At 37.9% G+C, this 21483-nt stretch overlaps 1 protein-coding gene across 1 annotated transcript in view; it reads right to left on the minus strand.

Annotated features, from left to right (window-relative positions):
• Positions 1-21483, minus strand: part of BNC2 (basonuclin 2) — a 237177-nt gene that overhangs the window by 97045 nt on the left and 118649 nt on the right. Inside the window, exon 3 of the mRNA XM_005441022.4 lies at positions 5487-5722. Within this exon, the coding sequence (XP_005441079.3) occupies positions 5487-5722 (236 nt within the window). The remainder of the gene's footprint in view (positions 1-5486; positions 5723-21483) is intronic.

A 21483-nucleotide genomic window follows, 5' to 3' on the forward strand; every position in this document is an offset into this window, starting at 1 on the left:
TTTTATTTTAAAATTTCAGAAGTGGATTATTTAACCTGCACTATGTATTTCACAATTTGAATTAGTTTGTTTTAGTTAATGGGATGTTGTCTTTTGAGAAAATGTCTGAATTTCCTTCTGAGAGTTTATTCTTAGCTGACTTCAGTGACTGAAACAGCTGTTCTTGCTCAACAGTTGTTTTAGCCCTACAGAACCAGTGCTGCAATAGGAGGATAAACCACAGTCCCTCTTGATCATCATCTGAAGAGTTAACTAAATTCATAAAGTATGGATTGTGTTGGTGATCTGTGGGCAAAGAAGCACACAAGCCCAAGTCAGCAGTGGCAGAGGATGTCATTAATTTCAGATTTTTGTCTTACTTTTAAAACTAGCAGTCTTGACAGTGAAACCACAGAGGCAGGAAATGTATCACACTCCCATTTCCAGTCTTCCCAAAGCAGAAAATGTTATCTAATGATTTTGAATTTCTGCATTGATATTGCCACGGAAAAAAACTTCATTTAGGATTAGTCCAGTGCATGAACTTTTGTCAGTGAGTCACCTTTTGGGCCAATAGGCTACCCATACTCTTCCAGCTGGCTTTAGTTTTGATTTTGGTTTTATGGATTATTATTTTTTTATTGCTCATAGCTGTGAGTGGCACCAGAGAGTCTGGCAGCCAAGACACTGCCTATGAGCTACTGACTATAATCTACTCTTTTTGAGGGAACAATGGTAAAGAGTGGGAATCCTAGGTCTAGCCCCTTTGCCTGATTCTGCCAATTTTCTGTGCCTCTGCTTCCTAGTTTGCACTGTAAAGACAATATTTATTTTCCTCTTTTGCACTAAGGGAATACAACTATTTGATCACAAAACAGTTGAAAAAGTGTTGAGCTGTTACTCAAAACACTGAATCACTATTTGCAGAGTCAGTTTATGGCCACATGTCCTGTCATCTGCAGCTGGACCAGTGTAAAAGCTGAATGCCCCAGCTGTTCACTGCTAGTGGCATAATTGCTCTCTAGCCCCTTCCCCTCAGAATAATCAGAGTTAACTTGCATATGTTTAGCAGGAAGACTTTTCTACCCTGGCTTGTTTAGAGAGAACCTGGCTAGGGAGCGATTACACATGTAGCTACACTAGCAAATGGGCAGGGTAAAGCATTATCCTGGTGGTGGAGCAGAGGAGAACAGCTGGCAAAGTTACCTCTTCACTCAGCTCCGCTGGAACCAGAACAGGGCTGGAGACTTACTCACATCTGAGCTGTTCTTTATAGCAAAAGTAACTTCACCCTATCAATAGAGCCACTAATCACATCTATTTGAGTAGCAGGTGCAGAATCTGATCCAAAACAGCTACGGTTGTTGACAGAATTATTTCTCATCATGTAGAGAGAATTGTTGTGTTGGCCCTTCCCAAAAAGAAAACCTACAGGCTCACCAACAGCTCCACACCAAATACAGTAACTTATTTCCTTGAGATAGGTACCAGATAAACAAGCCCAGAAACTGAAGTGCTCTGGATGCCCATGGAGCAGACACAGTCCAGGAAGCTTCCCTATGCAGTATGGCTTTTTTGGGGGATTACTTCTAAAGAGGAGAGAACAACTCCTTCTCCAAATCGTTAATCCTGTGAGCAATCTGGTGAGACTGCTGATCAAATTGTCACTCACTGACATGTCAAAGATAGGTATCTATTCACCAGAAACTAGGTTTATTGCACAGAGACCAGAGAAAGCTTGCCAGGTCTTAATGCCTTTCAGCCATTACTGGCAATGCTGTGACTGTGCCCAAATGCGAAAGGCGGTGTATCACATTACCTCGGCTGGCTTCAGGGTTCCTTCACTTCTTGTGCTCCATTAATGCATCCACCAAATGCAGCAATAAATACTGCATTTTTCTCTGTCCACTGCTTTTTAATTTGCTATTTAGAAATATTATTAGTCCAAATAAGGGTATTACAAATAATCCCACCCACCTTGCATCACTCCTACATAAATCGGAAAGGCACCGTTTCTCTTGTTTCTTGAGTGGAGCCAATGATGAGGTTTTTCTCAAAAGTTACTGAGAAAAAGTATTTTCTTTTTTCATGGGAAGAGGAGATTTGTTATGGATCTTGAACAGAAAAGAAAATATCTGGAAATACTAAAATAATTGATTTTGAAAGAATAAATCTGCCGTAAGATCCTTTTTTTTTTTTCCCCCCACCTTTCAGAAAACTCCATTTAGGGAAAATGTTTAAAAGTATTTTCACATTTATATCATGATTAAGAGAAAATTCAGCACAGATTGATGTCTCAGACCTTCCCAAGGCATAAACCACCAATTTTGTACCAGGTTGTAAAATCTCTTGTATACTGGAACCTGAACCAGGGTTAAGTATTCTGGGATCTGTCACAATCATTCCGTTTTCCTGTTCTGGTACTTTTCGTAGTCCTTGCAGAAAAGACTTAAGAGTACAAGGTCTGTACGTTCCAAGTAAGTTCTGTATTTCTGAGCAAGTGTTCCCAAAGCTACTAAACTTCCTTTGCCATTCATGCCCCTCCCCCCCCCCAACCGCGATAACCATGATTTTGTCAAGTTACAAGTTAAAATTGTTATTTTTATCAGTACAGAAACAAACAAGCTAGTTTACTGGTTTATGCTTCTCTAACTATAGCATTATAGCAAATTTATACATTTTCCTAGACATATATATTTGTGTATTTGATGTACAATGAATATGTATGAATGTATGGTAAACTTCCCAGCACTGCCTGGACTAGGTTGTAACTTAGACAGGTTTGCACAAACAAGTTAAAAAAGAACTATATTTCCAGACTGAGAGTCAGATCTTTCTAAATTCACTGCATGACAGTCTACCAACAATACCATAACTCTGTGATATTCTGGATTGTTTATTTTGGTACTTGATACATCTAGTTCTGCTATAGGAGGCTCACAGCATTTTGTCAGAAGCTTTTTGTGTGGAAAAGCTGAGTTTGCATGCCTCAGACAATTCTGTGAAGAATTCCAGTTCTATAATGACAAGTTTCATCGAACAACACCTTTTGCTTGAAGGAGGCATTACCTGTAATTCTGTAGGTACTTTCACTGTTCTACTGTTATTACACTTTTCCTTTCAAATTTCCCTGCATGTGTCTCTTTTCTCCTTTTTATCAGATAGATGCAGTAGAGTTACTTTTGAAACAAGACCTTTTTATTATCATAGATTGGATTAATTTTCCAAAGATTTCTCTTCATATATGTTTTACTAAGCAGTTTCTGCTATATACTCAACTTCCTAGCTTTAATGGAAACAAAATGCATTTTTTTTTCCCATAGAAGTTTTGGAGGCTCCATCCTTGGAGCTATTCAAAAGCCATCCAGACATGGTCCTGGGCAATAAGCTCTAGGTGGTGCTGCCTGGCGACAGGGGTTGGACAAGATGAATCCCTTCTAACCTTGACCAGTCTGTGATTCTTTGAAGTTAGAGCTAAACTAACAGGCAGGCTTGACTACACTTACATAGGTCTTCATTCATCCACCAACACAATCCACAGCTGAGTGCTAACCAAGTCAATATGTGGCAAGACTGTAATGGTTGCCCTTAACTTCCATTGGTAATTGTTTTCTGTTAACTGACATAATATTCAATATATTGTTGTTGAATGTAGTAATGGTAAAATTCATGCCTTGCGGGCTACGATGTGATTGAGCTTTAGCCAGATAAACTGAACTCAGACCTGATGGTGTATTATAGGCCTTTACAGGTCACAATCTCATTCTGTATAAAACTCTTTGTAATTATATTACAATACATTCTTGCATATATGAAGATCATTCCAACAGATACTTAAAACAAAATCAATATGAGCCTGATTCTATGACCTTCCAAACAAGAAAACTACTGATTTCAGTAAGTTGTCTTGTCTGTAAGGGACACTGAATTACATTCTATACTTATAATATAATACACCTATTAATCACATTTTGTAAACAGCAATTTTCTGATGTTATATCTTAGAAAGGATGAATTTCTTTACATGTATGCCTCTGCAAATTTTATTTCTTCAGCCCTGTTGATCAGTAGCATTGAGAATCCAGGAATCTAAAATATGATGCAATATGCATACAATGCCATTACAGTACATATTTCTAATCTTTTTATTGATCTGTATCTAAATTACCTATTAAATGCAATACATATAAATACATATCCATCCATATATATAATAAAAAATCTGTAGATATCTACTGTTTAAATATAATGGGTATATACTTACATGTAAGTTTTAGACTGGTAATGGAAAAAAATTATTCTATTGTATTTGAATATGTGTAACATTCAGCTTTTACAAAATAGATGCCTGAGAGAATCCTAAAACAATTAAAGAGCTCCATTCTTTATATAGCCTCATAAGAATAATAGGATCTCATTATTAAAGTAATAACCTTATATTACGCTTTCTCTAGATCTGTTCTACAATTCAGAACACTTTTCTGTGAAAAAATCTGTGTATGGAGCATTTAAGAAAATATTTAAGAATGCAGAACATGAAGATTTCCATATAATTACATAAGGCTAATTTACTTCTTTCTCATGAAAGACAGTAAATTGAAGAGGAATTAAAAAATACAGTCAGAATTCCTCAGAGCAGGAATAAAGATTCCTGTATTTTCTGTATAGGGCCAAGCACGCTGTCATTGCCTAAGAAAGTAAAGAAATAAATCAGAAACTAGAATTTTTGAAGTTTTTCAGCCATGTCCACTTCAATAACTGGGTGACTTCTAGATGATGCAGAGCTCCCACAAAGTCAGTAGCAATTAACAGAACTAAGAAACATAGTATTAGATTCTTAATCAGAGATAGTCTATAAAATGTGATAACTCACTTTGGAACCCACAGATGATGAAATTCCTCAGATAAGCAACTATATGAATCCATGACCATACTCATAAAGCTAGCCTGTGCATCTCTTGTTTACTTATTTTATATTTTGTTTGCTTACCTTAACCAATCTGTATATAACATTTTATTTAAAGCCACCTTTTTGAAATGGCCTTATAAACAGGATTTTCCTGTTTATACATTATCCTGTAAGGATACTTCCCAACACAACCATGATCACAACTCCCATTTTATCTACACATTGTAAGATACTTTGCTAAAGAAGGAAATAAAAGATGAAGGAGCTGGTGACTTGGATCTTAGTTTCTTAAGTCAAACAGTAGCCCTTGAAAACCTGCCAGTTGCCTTTGACCAAATCAGGCATGCAGCTAGCTAACTTCAGTATTTGCAGTATTTAAGGTATTTCCTACAATAAGGGTAAGCAAGTACAAATAAATACTAACGGTACGAAGGAACGCGCATATTTTTAGCTTAGGAAAAATCAAGTATTTTATTTTGCCAACACCATCATTAGTCTTCAACATGCCACACTAAATTTACTCCATATCCTTCTACCTCTTTGGGTGCATGGTCACTAGTTAACTGGGTTTGGAAACATACTTTGCTTTATTTCCTACCTGAAGGATGTAGCCTCGAACGTAGTCTCGAAGTGTCCAGCCTAAGCCATGTAGAATATGCAACACCTCCTCTTGCTTCAGTACACTGAAGAGTCGGTCAAGTAGTATCTTCAGCCTCACAGGCACAGCCTGAGTACCGTAAAGCATCAGACTGCTGATGTCAAACACAACATTGGACTGCACAATCTCCACTTGGGTTGGGTGGTAGAGGTGTTGAGTACTAAGCTTGTCCAAGGCTGAAACAAAAGGAATTAAGTATAAGAGAAGAGCTAAAAGAAAAGACAAGAAAACTATCCCAAGGGATTATCTAAACATAATGAATTTGGCAGATGCACTTATTCTCCAGAGGAGTATCACGTGGATGATTCACAGAGTCATAGAATCACAGAATGGTTTGCATTGGAAGGGACCTTTAAATGTCATCTCATTCAGCCCCCCTGCAATAAGCAGGGCCATCTTCAACTAGATCAGGTTGCTCAGAGCCCCATCCAACCTAACCCTGAATGTTGCCTGGAATGGGGCAGCTACCACCTCTCTAGGCAACCTATTCCAGTGTTTCAACACCCTCATCGTAAAAAACCTTATTCCTTATATCTCATCTAATACAACTCTCTTTTAGTTTAAAATCATTACTCCTTGTCCTGTTGCTACAAAAAAAGTCTGTCCCCATCTTTCTTATAAGCCCCTTTAAGTACTGAAAGGCTCTCTCCCAGACCTTTCTCCTCTCCAGGCTGAGAAACCCCAACTCTCTCAGCCGGTCCTCATAATAGAGGTGTTCCAGCCCTCTGATCATTTTTGTGGCCCTCCTCCAGACTCACTCCAACAGGTCCATGTCTTTCCTGTGCTGAGGACTCCAGAGCTGGATGCAGTGCTCCATGTGGGGTCTCACCTCTCATAGCAGAGGGTGAAAACCACCTCCCTCGACCTTTTGGCCATGCTACTTTTCATGCAGCACAGAATACAGTTGGCTTTGTGGGCTCTGAACACACATTGTCAGCTCAAGTCCAGCTTTTCATCCATCAGTGTCCCCAAGTCCTTCTCCACAGGGCTGCTCTCAATTCCTCCATCTCCCAGCCTGTATTGATACTGTGGGTTGCCCTGACCCAGGTGCAGGACCTTGCACTTGGCCTTGTGGAATCTCATAATGTTCACATGGGCCCATCCCTCTGGATGGCATCCTGTCCCTCAGGCATGTTGACTGCACCACTCAGCTTGGTGTCATCGGCAATCTACTAAGGGTGTGCTCAGTCCCACTGTCTACGTCATTGACGAAGATACTAAACTGCACTGGTCCCAGTACTGACCCCTGAGAAAAACCACTCGTCATCGAGCGACTCTTTTTCACAGATGCAGGCCAAAACAGGCCTAGTTTCCAAAGGTCACAATTAACTGTGATTCCTACAGCAGAAGGGTGCTCAGCTGAGCCCCAGAGACTACAATATTCATAAAGAAATTACAGAAAATTTATGGTTAACTGATGACCAAAACTGAAGGTAAGCAAAATTGATTTGGACTCTTAAAGGTTTGAGATTTAACCTCTAGGGGGAAAAAACCAAACAGATACACTCTGAACTCCAGCCTTTTAAAAACATTAAAACTTACTCCCCTGATTTACCATAAATTCTGTCAAGAATTCTCTGCTACTTGAGCAGGTTAGTTTGTTTTACCCTTCTGTGTGAATTTCATGTTATTCACTGTGATGTGAATAGAGATGAGGGGAGGGGAGGTTTGCAGAATGAAGGTAACTTATCCCCTTGTGAAGTTAAATATGATGGAATTGCACATGACATCACACACTTTACTGAGTATCAATGTTTAAATTGAATTTTCTTTCCATTTTATGGACTATGTTGCAGCACCTAAGCTTCTCACTGCTTTTTTAAAACAAAACTTTCTGAGCATTTAAAATAATTTTATAGGGACTTCTCCTCTACTTTGGTTTCTTCGTGGCTTATGGTCACTGGAGAGTTCATGTACTCTTGATAAATTGCTTTCTTACATCCAGAGCGCAAAGGCCCTTATCATTTACTCGCTGGCTTCATTCAACACATTTACTCCAAGGAATACTTTGTCAAAGAGTTCTGGTTTCCTCATACTTCACTTCTTGCAACTGATTTGTCTGATCTTTCCTATTCTAGTGATTAAGTCAACTTTGAATAAATAGCTTTAAATATTAATTTAACGTTCAAAAAAGATAAGGAATTGGCAAGCCTAGGGACTGCAGTCCTATGTCTCTCCACAGGACATTTATACTGCAGAATGTGAAGGGTGCAATTTTTCTTCTAAAAGCTCTTCTTCCAAAGAACTTCAGCTATATAGGCTTCATCATGTGGGACTGAATGTGGGACTTTTTTATTTACAAGGTCTAATGAATGGGATTTGCCTAAAGATGAACCAGGTCAAGTACTCCCCACACACACACTTCCCCCTTCCCCCCCCCCCCCCCCCCTTTATGTATGGTATTTTTGTAACATGGTTATTTTGCTACTACCATAACAGATGTGTCATCAAAGTACTCAGGTGGAAAGGCTAGAAAATTGATTTTGTTAGTGTGCAGGTTGTGCTGCATATATATGTGTACCTGGGGGGGCAGACCAACCATTTGGAAGGAGTAAAATACAATAAAATGCTAATATTAAAAAAAAAATACTACTAATACTTGCCATAAGAATGCTGTAAATAATATTAGTGTTAACAGATGTAACACCTTCTACCAGACAAAATAATTAAGTAGATCTGGATCATTTTGAGCTTTCCACCTTCAGTCTTGCAGAATGAGATAGGGTCCGAAGAAGTTAACTGCCTTCTCCAAGTTCATACAAATTCAGACTGGATTAAAGACATGAATGAATGTTTTCTGAATACTCAATGCTTTTTAATCACTGTATCATACTGTACTGCTCATACATCTTAATATTTGTCTTTGTTTCTCTTTACTTAAGAGTAAAACCTATGGCTGCAGTGACGAAAAGGAAGTTCCTCCAGCTAAAGAAGACTTGGCTTGCTGAAGATTTTAAGGTCATGATTCTACTTTGGCCCAAGACAGAATGACTGTAAGATGTTTTTATCTAAAGACTATTGAATGAGTTATAAAACTACTAACTAGAATGAGATGACAAAACTCTGTGGACATTTACCCACTTCATGTAATTTGACCACTCTGAGGATAATAGCTTTGGAAAGGCCTAGCTGAAACAGAAGTGAAAACAAGAAATACTAAAAAGGTCCTTTTAAATTGCTAAACACACTCTTTGACCAATGGACAGAAATTTTCACAAGCTATCCTGTACTATTCCATTTATCCGCAACATTTGTTTCAAGTAAAATTATCTATACACGACCACTTCTCAAAACACACACACAGACAAATAAGAATTAGTCTGCTGCTGAATTAACATTTCAAGTGACAGTGAAATTATCTCCAATTTTGATTTGTGGTCTTATTCTGCACATTATGTAATAAACAAATAAGCAGTGAATTTCATCCTTTTGAAGTACAAGTCAGGATACGCACAGAAATGTGTAACTTACAACACAACAAAGCATGCATTTTTGCATGGGTGTGTAAGAACATTTGCAAACTGAAGACAGACCTCATGATACCGCAAAAAAAAAAAAAAAAAAATTTCTACATTAAGAGAAAGGAAATGCACTTGCACCCATATGAGAAATAATAGCATGGAAACATCTGACATTCTATCAGATCATCGATTATTGAACCCCCTTGCACTTGGCAGGAGGATGAAACTTTTCACTATTTGTAATTTGTTCTTTTTTCTTTAAAAGAGATTGCTAAAGGAAACAGTTGACAGAAGTTGCTTTCTGTAGTACTTCTGATTTCTCCCCTGGTATCATTAGTGAACTAATGCCAGTGTTTTAGGTGGATTCAAGAAGCCATTTATGTTGTTAGACACATACTTTTTCAAATAAGAGATAAAAGAAGGACTTGAGTGTCACTGTTGGGTTTTCTGTAAGGACAAGAGTACTAACTTTAGCCTTCTTGCCAAATCTCACAAAAAATTCCTGAATTGCCCATCTGATTTCATGTGAATAATGCATTCCTCACATTTCTGTGCTAAACTATTGGTTCAATTCCTATATGCTAATGAACAATGCTGTTTCTCAGGTGAATACATTCAACAGTATCTGCAGCAGTGTATGATTTCACAAGTGCTTAGAAGACTTCAAGACGAAACATGCTATATAAAAGAATGAGTTTTATCATACCAGCAAAATGACATAAACAGATGTGTCCTTATTAAGATATCAGTGACTGAATATCATAAGCCATGCATTAAAAGTCCCTTCCTGGTGCAGCATGAGGTATTCACGCTTCTTTCAGTGCACTCAAAAGTTCACCCAGAAAAGTCTTAACATGTTTGTGACTTTTTGGTTGTAACCTGCACAATCTTTTCTGAAAACATGACTATGTTGGTTTCCACTAAGTGCTTAAATTAAGAAGGTTACCTTTTAATAGCATATTCAATTCTTAGGACTGCCCTGATAGCCTGATATTCTTTACTTCAGTGTGAGTGAAAAGCTGTTCACTGACAGAGGAAAAAGAGATCTAACGAATCTTAAAATCATATACTTAGGAATTTTGTGGAACATCCTAAAAAGGTCCTTGTGTTTTACTACAACAGCATACAGCTAAGTAGTATTTCCATGGTAAATTCTAAATTTCAAGTACTTCTTTCAGGAATTTTAACTTTTGTAAAAGGTGGGCAAAAAAGGATGACAAAGAAGTAGAAGACGTTAAAGAAGATTGTCTTCAACACCCAAAATGACTGATTGGATAATTAGTACATGAATTAGGAAATTTTCAGCACTGGTTTTCTTATCTAACTCTGATATTAGCAAAGATAGAAGTAGAAAGAAAATCTTTCATTTCATCTATACTGTGGCTATTTCATGGGTCCCACGGACCTTAGACCCCTTCATTCCCAATGTGCAGTAGGCAAGGTAAACCAAAGCCAAAGCCATGCTTTTTTTTTAAAGAAAAGCATTCCATTTTTGTTGAGCAAAAGAAATAGAAGTATGCAGTGATTAATTTTGTATTTTAGAGGTCTCATTCTTTTTTTAATAGTTACAATGAAAGCATGACATTTTGCCTTTACTGAATATAAAAGAATTTAAAATATCTTAGTTTTCAATGTAATCGGGTTTGTAAAAACACATACCTCTTGCCAATTTCCTGGTCCTAGATAAGTATTTAGGTATCATAGAGAGGGATGAAAAGGTCTAGTGAAACCCTTTCTCTCAGCTGATTTGCCTGGCTGTGTATCTCAGAACACCACAAAGAAGTCCATAGGTTGGAATATACAGGTCATTATGGAACTCTTTCCATTTCAGTTTTACATTTGGGCTCTGAAATAGTCCCACTCCAGATTTTCTTGCATGCTCTCTAGCCGGTTCTCTAACTTACCAAAAAGGTATACAGTTGGAGTACATACACACACAGACACGTGACAATATAGAATTTTATAAATGTCATCATCTTTTAGGTTTGTTCAAGGGTCAACAGGAAAATGGAGGGGGGGGGGGGTGGGGGGGGCGGGGTGGGAAGGTAGTCTGTGTCCAAACAATAACAAAAACAACAAAGAGCTTTCCAGAGGTATTTTTTTTTAAATCTAAATAACAAGGCCACTTTCTGCAGCAAGAAAAACTGAAATTGGCAGACAGATCAAATATAAAATACCAACTTAAAAGGATTCCATAACACTTCTGCAACAACTGCCTGTCAAGTATGGTAAAGCAGATACAGTATTATTAATGGCAATGTGAAGCGCTGTAGTTTGCTGTTGATTGTAGTAGTGAATATACACAGCTTCACATTTTTGGAGTTCAAGATTTTCTTTTTTTTCCATTAATGACAGAAAAAGAAGTAACAAATCCTTTCAAGAATAGAAAGTAGCTTATGAATGACTAAAATGCTGCAGGGACAGACAAACTACTGCAGTCATAAGAGGTGGTCTAAGCTAGCCTTCCTCAGGATGGAGATTTATTACCACCTGTAACATGGTGCCATTTTGTAGGTGGAAAAAATTGCTCCTCAAAAATATTATGCTTAGAAGATGACTAAGGACAAGAAAACTTGCCAGTGTCCACTGAATGGCTCAAATATTTTTATGGTGTAGGAAATTACTCCATTCATCCCTGGAACAAGGGCAGAGAGCATGGGACATTAACATTTATATGGGTGGGTGAACATCCTGAAGCGGTCTGGGTATAAGTTCCAGCTACAACATGGGATCCTTTGGTGATCTCCATTTCAGTTCTGTCTTCACCCCTTTCACAATTTAATCCAGATAGAAATGTTCTCTAAGACGTTGTAGATTTCAAAAGATTATAGAAGGCAAGTAAGTAAAGCATATTCTGATTCACAGGCGAAACCAACTTTTCCTTGTGCTTTTTACTGTATTTAAAAGATAATAATGGAAACCATTTGCCAAATGCATTTAGTCTCTGACAGAGGGACACATATGTGATCTTCTAATTTACAGCTTGCATGTACAGATGTTCACACTTAGTAAAAGGATTCTTAATAGCATTTTAAAATTAAACATGTGTTGATAATAGGTGTTTCAACCCCAAACAACACAGCAACTAAACTGATAAATGTCTTCATGCCTCACCATGCCTCATGCTCTTAACAACATTTTTATAACAGATCAAAAAAAACCCCCAGCACTTCAGTTGCATGTACACAAAATAAATGTTATTAAAAAAAGTCTGAATGAAAACTTTCATTAATTTTTCTGTCTATGATCTTACTCCAAGTTGAAACATTTAGATTGCTACTAGGTTCATGTAGCCGAAAGCAGAACCACAGTTTGTTCACAGACGTTGCTTGCTGTCTGCAATTTTTTTTATCCCTTTGCAAAACTTTGAACCCCATCCAGCTTTGACACACTGCCTCTTCAGTTAATAACTATCAAGTTTCCCCTTGTCTCCTGTCTACTTTTCTTTGAGGCAATTGCGCACTCAGCACCCTGAGATAATAACACGCATCTATAAGATAAAAGCAATGGCATTAATGTAATTGTCTGCCTTTCTCTCTTTAGTCTAATCTTTTTTTTCCTTCAGTTTTGACTGCCTCTGTGACACCTGTTTTTGTCTCCTCTGATCCTACGACAGGTTTTCCGCTGACAAGGTTTTTGCCTGACAGAGATTCTGCCAGACAAGAACATAATAAAATATGAAGAACTGCTTGTCAGAGTTTCTGCCAATGCTCACATGAAATAGGGGGAAAAAAATATCCTGACTTTTCTTTTTAAAGGGGCCCTGTGCTGGTCGCTTTTGGCCTGTCAGGAAAACAGCCTTCCTGGCCAATTCCTGCAAGCCAAACAGGTGTTTTCTTTTATTTTTTCTTTCTATACAAAAAAACCCCTTTTACTTCGATAGTAGAAAACATGATTGCAGATTAAAAAAAAGAACAAAAAAAAAACCCAAAAGGCTTTCTCCTAAAAAAGAAGGTTAGACCTGACTTTGGGTAGTGGTACCTCATGAGCATGTGTTTAATTCAGAACTGACCTCATAAATAAATAAATAAACAAACAAACAAACAAACAAACAGGTTTTTTCTTCCTCCTCCTTGTTGATAACTAAAGTGTTCAAAGGGACAAGCTGTAAAGGATCTTCGTTCCTACTTCTCAGGAAAACATCTGGGCTACTACACACTTCCTGCATGGACATGCTGCATTAATGAATCCACCTGACTATGGGGACCATGGTATGAAGATGAGACAGAGCCTCTTTTCTGTGGGATTTGGGCCTTGCAGTCCTCCTCTGTCAGTGGGTGCATTTGTGCCTAAGTAAGGGATGACTTCAGCCCTGATGGAGACAGACATTATATCAATCATGTATGTGAGCATCTGAACACACAGCTGCTTTTGTGTGTGTTGCCATCATCTGTCACCTTTGCTAAAGACAGCAGCTATTGATCAGTCCCTAGTGTCATGAGCCTGAGTTCACCGACTGGTCTTCACTGCACTGACCACCTTCTCCAGAGACCCCTCCCCTACATTCTCAGTCCATGCCAGTCCATCTCAGTCCCTACTGAAGCTCAGGCCTGGAGCTTCATTCCCTATCTAAGGTACATTGTAGGTGTGCCCGTCTGTAGTCCTGTCTTCCAGATGACCCTCAGACCCATGTTACAGCCTGGTCCTCAGCTCTGTCTCTGGCCCCCACTTCTTTTGTTCCTGATTGGAGCCCCTGGATGGACCCCTGACCTGGCTCATTCCCTTGTCATGCCTGAGGTTGTCAACGGACCCAGTTACTAGCACCTGGTTCTGTCTGCCCCGATCAGACCTCAAGGAACTGTGCCCATGGTACATGCACGGCTAGTGCTGGAGTTGCGCTTGACTGCTGGCTCAGACTTCTTTGCTAGGCAGCTCCACTTTTGCCGCTCCTTGAAACAGAGATAGATGGTGTCATTGCTGAAACATAAAAGTTATAGTGGAAGCCACTAAATTAACGTATCTTTTTCTATTACCTAGTCATTCATCCTCAGTCTTCCCTATCTCTTGTCTCCAAAGCCACATGCCTCCTTCCTATCAGCCATTAACACCTTCTCAAAAATATTTTCTCCCTTAATAACGGTGAGATAGGAGTTAATATGTGTCTTAATGGTCCTAATACCATCTGGTTGACATATTATACAGAGTGAGACAGAAGCACATTTGGGAGTCCTGAATTGTGGTCTGGATCTGGAGGATTTCCATCTTAATCCAAATGCACCTTGAATTTCACTGTGATCCACAGTTTCACAGGTTGGAAGGAATTTCTGTAGACTGATGCAGCCTTCTACTGAAAGCAGGACCTCAGATTAGGTTATCTCTGGCCCTGTGAAGCTGAGTCTTTGATATTTATAGTGGGGGAAATTCCACCACTTCTCTAGGCATCCTATCTTTTATGCAGCTTTGAAAACTAATGAAAATACAGCAGGCACTGCTCACCTGTTAACATCATTCTGTTTGGATGGAGTACTGCATTGTAGAGGCATCTCACAAAGGCAAGTTTCAGTCTGGGGTATAACTCTGGTTCAAGACTATGAAATGCTCTCCCACATTTGCTAAATCAACTCACTTTTCCCAGGAAAGCCTGCTGACTTAGAGCTGTTGACAGCTGAAGATGTTCAGACCCTGGGAAGACTGGTTCATACAGCTAGTTGTACCATTCATAAAGATCAATTTTTCCAACCCCAGTTCATGTACTGTGACCATTTCACAAAGCTCTTGTTAAATATACTTCAGAAAAAATGACTGTAATCAATTAGAATATAATTAGAGATGTCTTTGAGACTCATGTTATACATTTCTTGTATTATCTTTTCTATTTCTAAAATCCAGATGGAAATGGTATAATAAAGTAGCACTATTGTCTGCTAAATTAATCTGGGGCAAGTTTCCTCATAATGCTACAGCTCAAATTTAAATTCTTCCTATTCTTCCTAGTAGGTATAAAAAAAAAAAAAAAAGAGAGAGAGAAAGAAAAAAAGAAAAGTTTTTCCATTGAATTTCACATTTGCAAAACAGAAAGCAGAGGTAAATCTACCCATGGTATTAGCATTACTTTGTAACATCTGAAAGCAGTATGATTTTTTTATTCTTGCAGTCAAATCCCGGTTTAACCTTACGAAGCTATATGGAATGGAGCGGTAGGGTTTGTTTCATTTAGAGCTCTTTCAATTTGTGTTCTGCTTAACCTAGTGAACTCTAGTTAATTAAGATGTTCCTATAAACAATTAAGCTTCTTGTAGGATCGTTAAGAAGATATAAAAATTTATGATGTAATAAAGTGTAATAAAATGATAAAGTGGTTAGCACATCACAGCAATTTATGTGCAGCAGCATAGGTGTTAAAAGAGACAAGTAAGCAGGTACTGTCACCTAAACAGCCTGGAGAATTGTGGATGAATGTTGCAGAAGTCCATCATTGCTGCTCCAGAAACACGTTGGTAATTTGCACTCTCAGGTCCCACAGAATTTATCCTGCTCACCTGGGAATCAAGAAGCAAGCACAGTTTTGCTCCTGCCTGAAGCTTTGCCTTGTAGTGAACTTCTTAGCACCACACTTAAGGGGGCAAGATCAAGTAGTTTCACTACTACCTTACAAAAAACCAGCCTCTACTATGTCTGGGAAGAAGAATTCCAAGTGCTAATTAAAAAATCATTGGTTTTATTGCTTTTGCACATAGCAAGTCTATTTTTTTCCTTACTGGATTGTCTCCTTAAAAAGAGAGGGTAAAACATAATTTTCGAAGACATCTCCTAAGATTTTATCCTATGGTATTGAGTGGTCTACATGGGACAATGCCTTCTCTGTAAAATGTAAATTCAGTAATGATGGGCACCAAACAACATCGTCCGCTTTTGAAATACCTTTATTCTAAACCTCTCTGGGCATTTTATAGTTAGTCAAGGGAGATCATAGCTATAAAAGTGGCCTTAGATGTATTTCAGAGTTGCCAATGAGTATCTGGTGGTATTAATCCCAGTTCTGTAAGAGTATGAAGTGCAATTAGTAAATCAGAATTTTTTTCAGGCAGTAAAACGTTCACAATGAGAAAAGGCTTCACTGAGATGTTGATATAGCCCAGCACAGCAGAAAAGGGCACTTCAGAAAGGGTCACAGTCTGTTTAGGGCTTACCAGGCACTGGAGCAGCCCTTAGCTGACTCCTTAATGTCTGGTCAGGGATAATCTCACCTGACCACATCCAAGGACACTGGCATATTCAAACCCAGGGCTGTCAGCCACTAAAGCTGGGGACAGGGAGAACGGTCTAACCTCTTCCTGATTGCCTTAAAATGTCCTGGGGGTGGCCAGGAAGGAAAAAATAGAAATTTAATCTGAATGGACCCCCAGGGAAATCCAAGGAGGTGTGAGTGTGAACATATGTAAATTAGAGCCTGTGGTTTATCCCCAGGGAAAACCTTACTTAGCACCTGAGGATGTCAAATTTGCATGAGGACTAAACCCTTGACCATATGGTAATGTATGTACCATCTGAATACAAGGATGGAAAAGGAAGGCTTTTTATTTGATCTTGGGGCAACTAAGCATTATTTCCTTTCTGTCACTTGTGTCTTATAAACCTTTAAACCAGTATTATTTGTCTTGGATGCCCTAATACTTGGATATTCTCATTTGCTTTTACCTCAGCTTGACTTGCATTAACGATGATCTCAGAGTAACACAAAGCAAACAGTACATCACATCATTCCTACCAGTGTGGCAGGCTTTAAACCGAAATACTGGGTTAGAGTACCCACAAGATAACATAGTGCATCCTCGCTGTGCTGCATTGGCCACTTTGGGAATTGCTGCTGAAGGGAAGCAAAAAGGAATGGAATAGGCATAAGGGGAGGCTTAAAAAAATGTTTACCAGCAATGAATGTTAATCAGGCAAGGCTCCTGGAAGCAACTGAGTAATGAAAATATGCCTTAGCCTTCAGGGTCAAAATGAAGTTACAATAGATGGATTAAAAATACTTTGTCAGTAAAAAACAAGAAAAGCCAGACTAAATGTAAAAACAGTTTTACTTTAAAAGTCATGAAGAACTAGCCTTGTTATCAATGAATTGTAGATAATTACTTTGCTAAAAATCTCTATGTAACTAAAAAAAGAATCAAATCTATGACGTTCTCAAGTAATTTGAAAGCATTTTAAAGAATTAAATAAACTGAATAAAAGGAAACAGGTATGTTCAGTATGCTAAAATTCTATTTTTTATATCCTAAGGAACAATACAAAAATAAACTAATTAATTTGGGGTTTTTTACTATTATTATAGTAACCTATAACAATAGGATTAAATTTCTTCTCTCAGTTTTTAGTATTTATTCTCTACTATCTCTGTTTTAAAGTAAAAAACAACATGGCAGTTCTGCCAGCTTTTAGAGAAACACTGAGATCTGTGACATGTTTTCATTTTCTGTTGTTTTGTTTTATTTTGTTAGAAATTATCTTTGACTTTGCAAACCTGAATTTCTTTCACTTAATAGCTTTGGACTGAGACAAATATAGGAACCCTGCTGATTTTATTTCAACATAGCACTCCTCTTCCTTCCCCTCATTCCTGTGCAGCTCACATTTAAAATTCAAACCTTCTTCCTGGACCAAGCCCTTCCAGCAAATCCAGGGTAAGGGAAAGATGCAATTTCTAAAATTTCCACAGCATCTTCTGTTTCTTTTCTTTATTTATTTACACCTATCTTCCTTTTGTTCTCACTGCATGATTCTTTTACCTGAAGATTTCATGAACTACCATATAGAAATTCAGAAAACTGAACCATTCTGAATGGAGAAGTCACAGTCATATCATGCATCTGACTTCATGATGGAGAATTCTCCATTTTCTAGTGGAGGTTGTTGTTTTCATTGTTAGTTTCATAGCAAGCTAGTACATGCATTGTATAAATACTGGCAGAAGAAAAATTCCTTCGTAAGGTGAAACTGTAACCCACATGGCAAGTCTTTGAGCATGAGTACTTACTGGATGACAGCTTTTAAACTGGAAAAGAAAAATGGGTTTGCCCTATGTGCCAAAATCTACTAGTTAATGTTGTTTTCATTAAAACTGAAAGGAACTTAATCTCAAAGTTACTAGAGAAAAAGCCTAGCTAAGTCTTGGACTGGAGATGGGGCTGTATGTGGCCTCACTGTACGTCAGAGAGGTACTAAAGTCTCTGTGAATAAATATCTCAGCCCTGAGCTGCACTGATTGGCATGATGCAGATGAAAAGACATCAAAGACCACTAGAGGAATCAGCTTCCTCTGAGAGAAAAAAAAGAAGGAACACAGCAAAAATGTTCACAGGATACTTAATTTCCTACAGTAGATAGGACAGTGTGAAATTCAGCTAGTCTAAGAATGCACGTGGTATACCAAAAACATCTGGAAAAGATGCTGTTGTCTGATAGAGCTTTACCAGTGATCAGATTGAGGGCAAGACAGAGAACTAGTATTTTTGATTTTCTGACTCTCTTTGAAACATGGTGACAATGACTTCAAACTTAGTCCTATTATTATACTGTGCATTTTTAAAATCTCCGCAAAGTCTGAGATACTGAAACTAAAATAAATAAAATGAATGTCATAAATACTAGCTTTAGTCCACTATGACATACATCACCTTGGCACGACTTTTTATAGCAAAACAGTTATGAGAGAGGGTAGGCTGTATTTCCCATTGATACTGCATTGGGTCTTTTGCTCTGTTGGACTAGGTATAATAGGAGCATTTCTGCTAGCAGTACGGTAGTTGTTATTCTGACATGAATGACAAGCATACAAAGCAAAATGCAGTCAATGAAATAATCTTTTTACTGCAGACTTGCTTTATTTCTTTCCTCATGGGCTAAGATACTTCTCTTAGGGGAAGTGGGTGGCAAATATTTCTAATAAAGTTTGAGTAAGCGATTTTTGTGCTAAAGCTAGTAAAATGTCATTACTATCTTCATAGTATAGTATGTTACTTTTAAGACTAAAAAAATAGCAGAAGAAACCAATTCAAGAACTCAAGGAATTCTTAATTTTGTGTAGTCATCTTACTCCTATTTTATTTAAAAGCCACAAAATGTCATAATTCTCCTTTAAAAATTAGACTATTAAGATTTTAATAAGATTGTATTTTTCACCATATGGACTATACAAAGTATCTTAACCATAAAAAAAAATAGAAGGAAAAACATCTAACTGCTATCTGATTGCATGCTTGAGGCCTAGGAAATGGCTTATCCAATTTAAACCATTTATTTTTGTTTTAAAAAATAAATTCCCACCAAAGCTGACAATATAAAAGCCAGACTTCAGCTGCAAACAAATCGAAACAGTCTAGTTATCCAAATCCCTTAAAATAGCAGAGATTCACACCAGCAATAACCCATTCTCCATTATGCACAGCAGTACTAGAGAGCACTGGTATGGTCTACACAGCTTTTGGCTTCAGCCTTAAAAACACTGATGGCAGGACTACCACTGCAGCACAGGGGTGCAGGGTCAAAACTTGATAAGCTGCACTTTTGCCAACAGAAGCATTATCTTGCCACAGAAGAACTTCTCTGATGAATCTGTTCATATATTGACAATCCTACTTTGGCAACTCCAGACAGAAGAAACTGAACTTGTAGGAAACCTTTCCTTCCAAGCAATGTGTGCAGCCCATTTTAGGAGAGCAGAGAAAAAAATGAGAAGTAATGGAAGCAGAAAAACCAGAAAATAGGCCAGCATTTGCTAAATGCAGTAATACTGTGGTGGCTGAATGCCCTTTCCTCCTCACTCCAAGAATTCAAACATTTTAAATGGCTGTTATTAACATGAATTAACTCTGTACAGATTAGTCAAATACAGCATGAGAAGACTGCAGTTCTAAGCTATTTTTGATCTGTTCAGTTAATTATGATTCTAGGTTATCAGAACTGAGTAAGCACTGTACTTCCTGTTGGAAACACCTATTCTTTGATAATTACATTCAGTAAAGCACTACATCATGTGTCAAGTAGCTGAGTTGAAATTCATTAATAAAAATCAGAAGGAAACCCTTTAATTAAAGCAGCAGAAAATACTATTTGCATTCAAGGAACAATTTCTAAAAGTACCGTGGTAACGGTTTAAAGAAAATCACTTCTGAACAGCAACCTGATTCAGTCATTTTGAAATCCAGGTGCTATAGTGCAATGAATTGATCTGTCTCCTGAATGCTGCCGTCAAAATCCTGGAACACATCTAAGATCAAGAATTGAAGCAGATGCATCATAGTCTCCAGGAAGTAATTTATAAGGCTATGCTTTAAGTATGTATATGAAACATATATCTGACTTGTCTTGCTTTGCCATAAAATGTAAATACGCCAGATGAATGTACACAAAGTGTACTAAAAAAATAAAAAAAAAATAAATCAGAGCATTCTTTGCTTGGTGCAGTAGTAAAACAAACACTTTCTAATAATATATAGCTGTATTAAGTTTTCTATTTGGAATGTTAAGCACTGAGGTATGGGAGCAGGTGGTGTAACCCTAACCTCACATTCACTTTTCAGCTTTCTGGATTTGTAAAACAGAGACATTTCTATTATACATTCTGTGGTACTCTCAGATTATTTCCATATATTCTGATTTCGAATTCAACCATCTCACAGGGAAGAATTTATCAGGAAATCTGATTACACTTTTCTAAGATGTACCTGTTAAAAAGAAAATGCGGGATGCCCATATGCCAGAATCTAAGTGCTACACTCCAAATTTCTATTCCTCAACCTGGAAAATAGCTAGGTAAGTCTTCCCTACCTGTGGATCAGCAAAACCTCAGGTGCTGATTCTACAGGAAGTCTGAAGCATGCCTGAAGTATACAAATTTTGTGAGATTTAGCGATCCTTCCAAGAAATGTAAGTCTGGTTATACTGTGACTGAAGATATCTTTCTGGGAAATAAGCGGAGCAAAAATAAGTTGTGTCCCTAGAGAATCTAGTATATAATAAATCTGCAACCAGCTACCAGACTGGCATTGTTAGTGTATTTCTAGGCAGGCTATATATTACTATGCAGTGACAGAGGACTGCATGGTACCTGCATTCCTGCTTTCCTTTGCATGTATGTGAATGTTTGAAAACCTCCTCTGGCAGTCTGCACTGTTGAATTTGTTGAAGCATTCACACTTGCCAGATGTCAGCATACTCAGGCACAAATACACGCAGACATGAACTAAATAAATAGAGATCAAGTGCATCTTAGGAGGGAAGTACTAAGCTTCCACCCCAGGCCTCATCAAAATATAACAGAATTTATAGAATATAACCCCCTGAATATCTGGGGGGGGGCGGGTGAAGACTGTGCCAACAGCCTAGTTCATGGGAAGAAATCTCCAACACTAAATTCTTCTGCAAACATACTAATCTTTGTCTTTTTCCTAACCCACCGACCCACCCTCCTTTTTTTCTTTTCATTAAACCATTTTAGGAATCCTCCTTTTTTGCTTTCAGTTACGTGTACAGCT

This window comes from Falco cherrug, chromosome Z, assembly GCF_023634085.1.
Source record: "Falco cherrug isolate bFalChe1 chromosome Z, bFalChe1.pri, whole genome shotgun sequence".
Taxonomy (NCBI): domain Eukaryota; kingdom Metazoa; phylum Chordata; class Aves; order Falconiformes; family Falconidae; genus Falco; species Falco cherrug.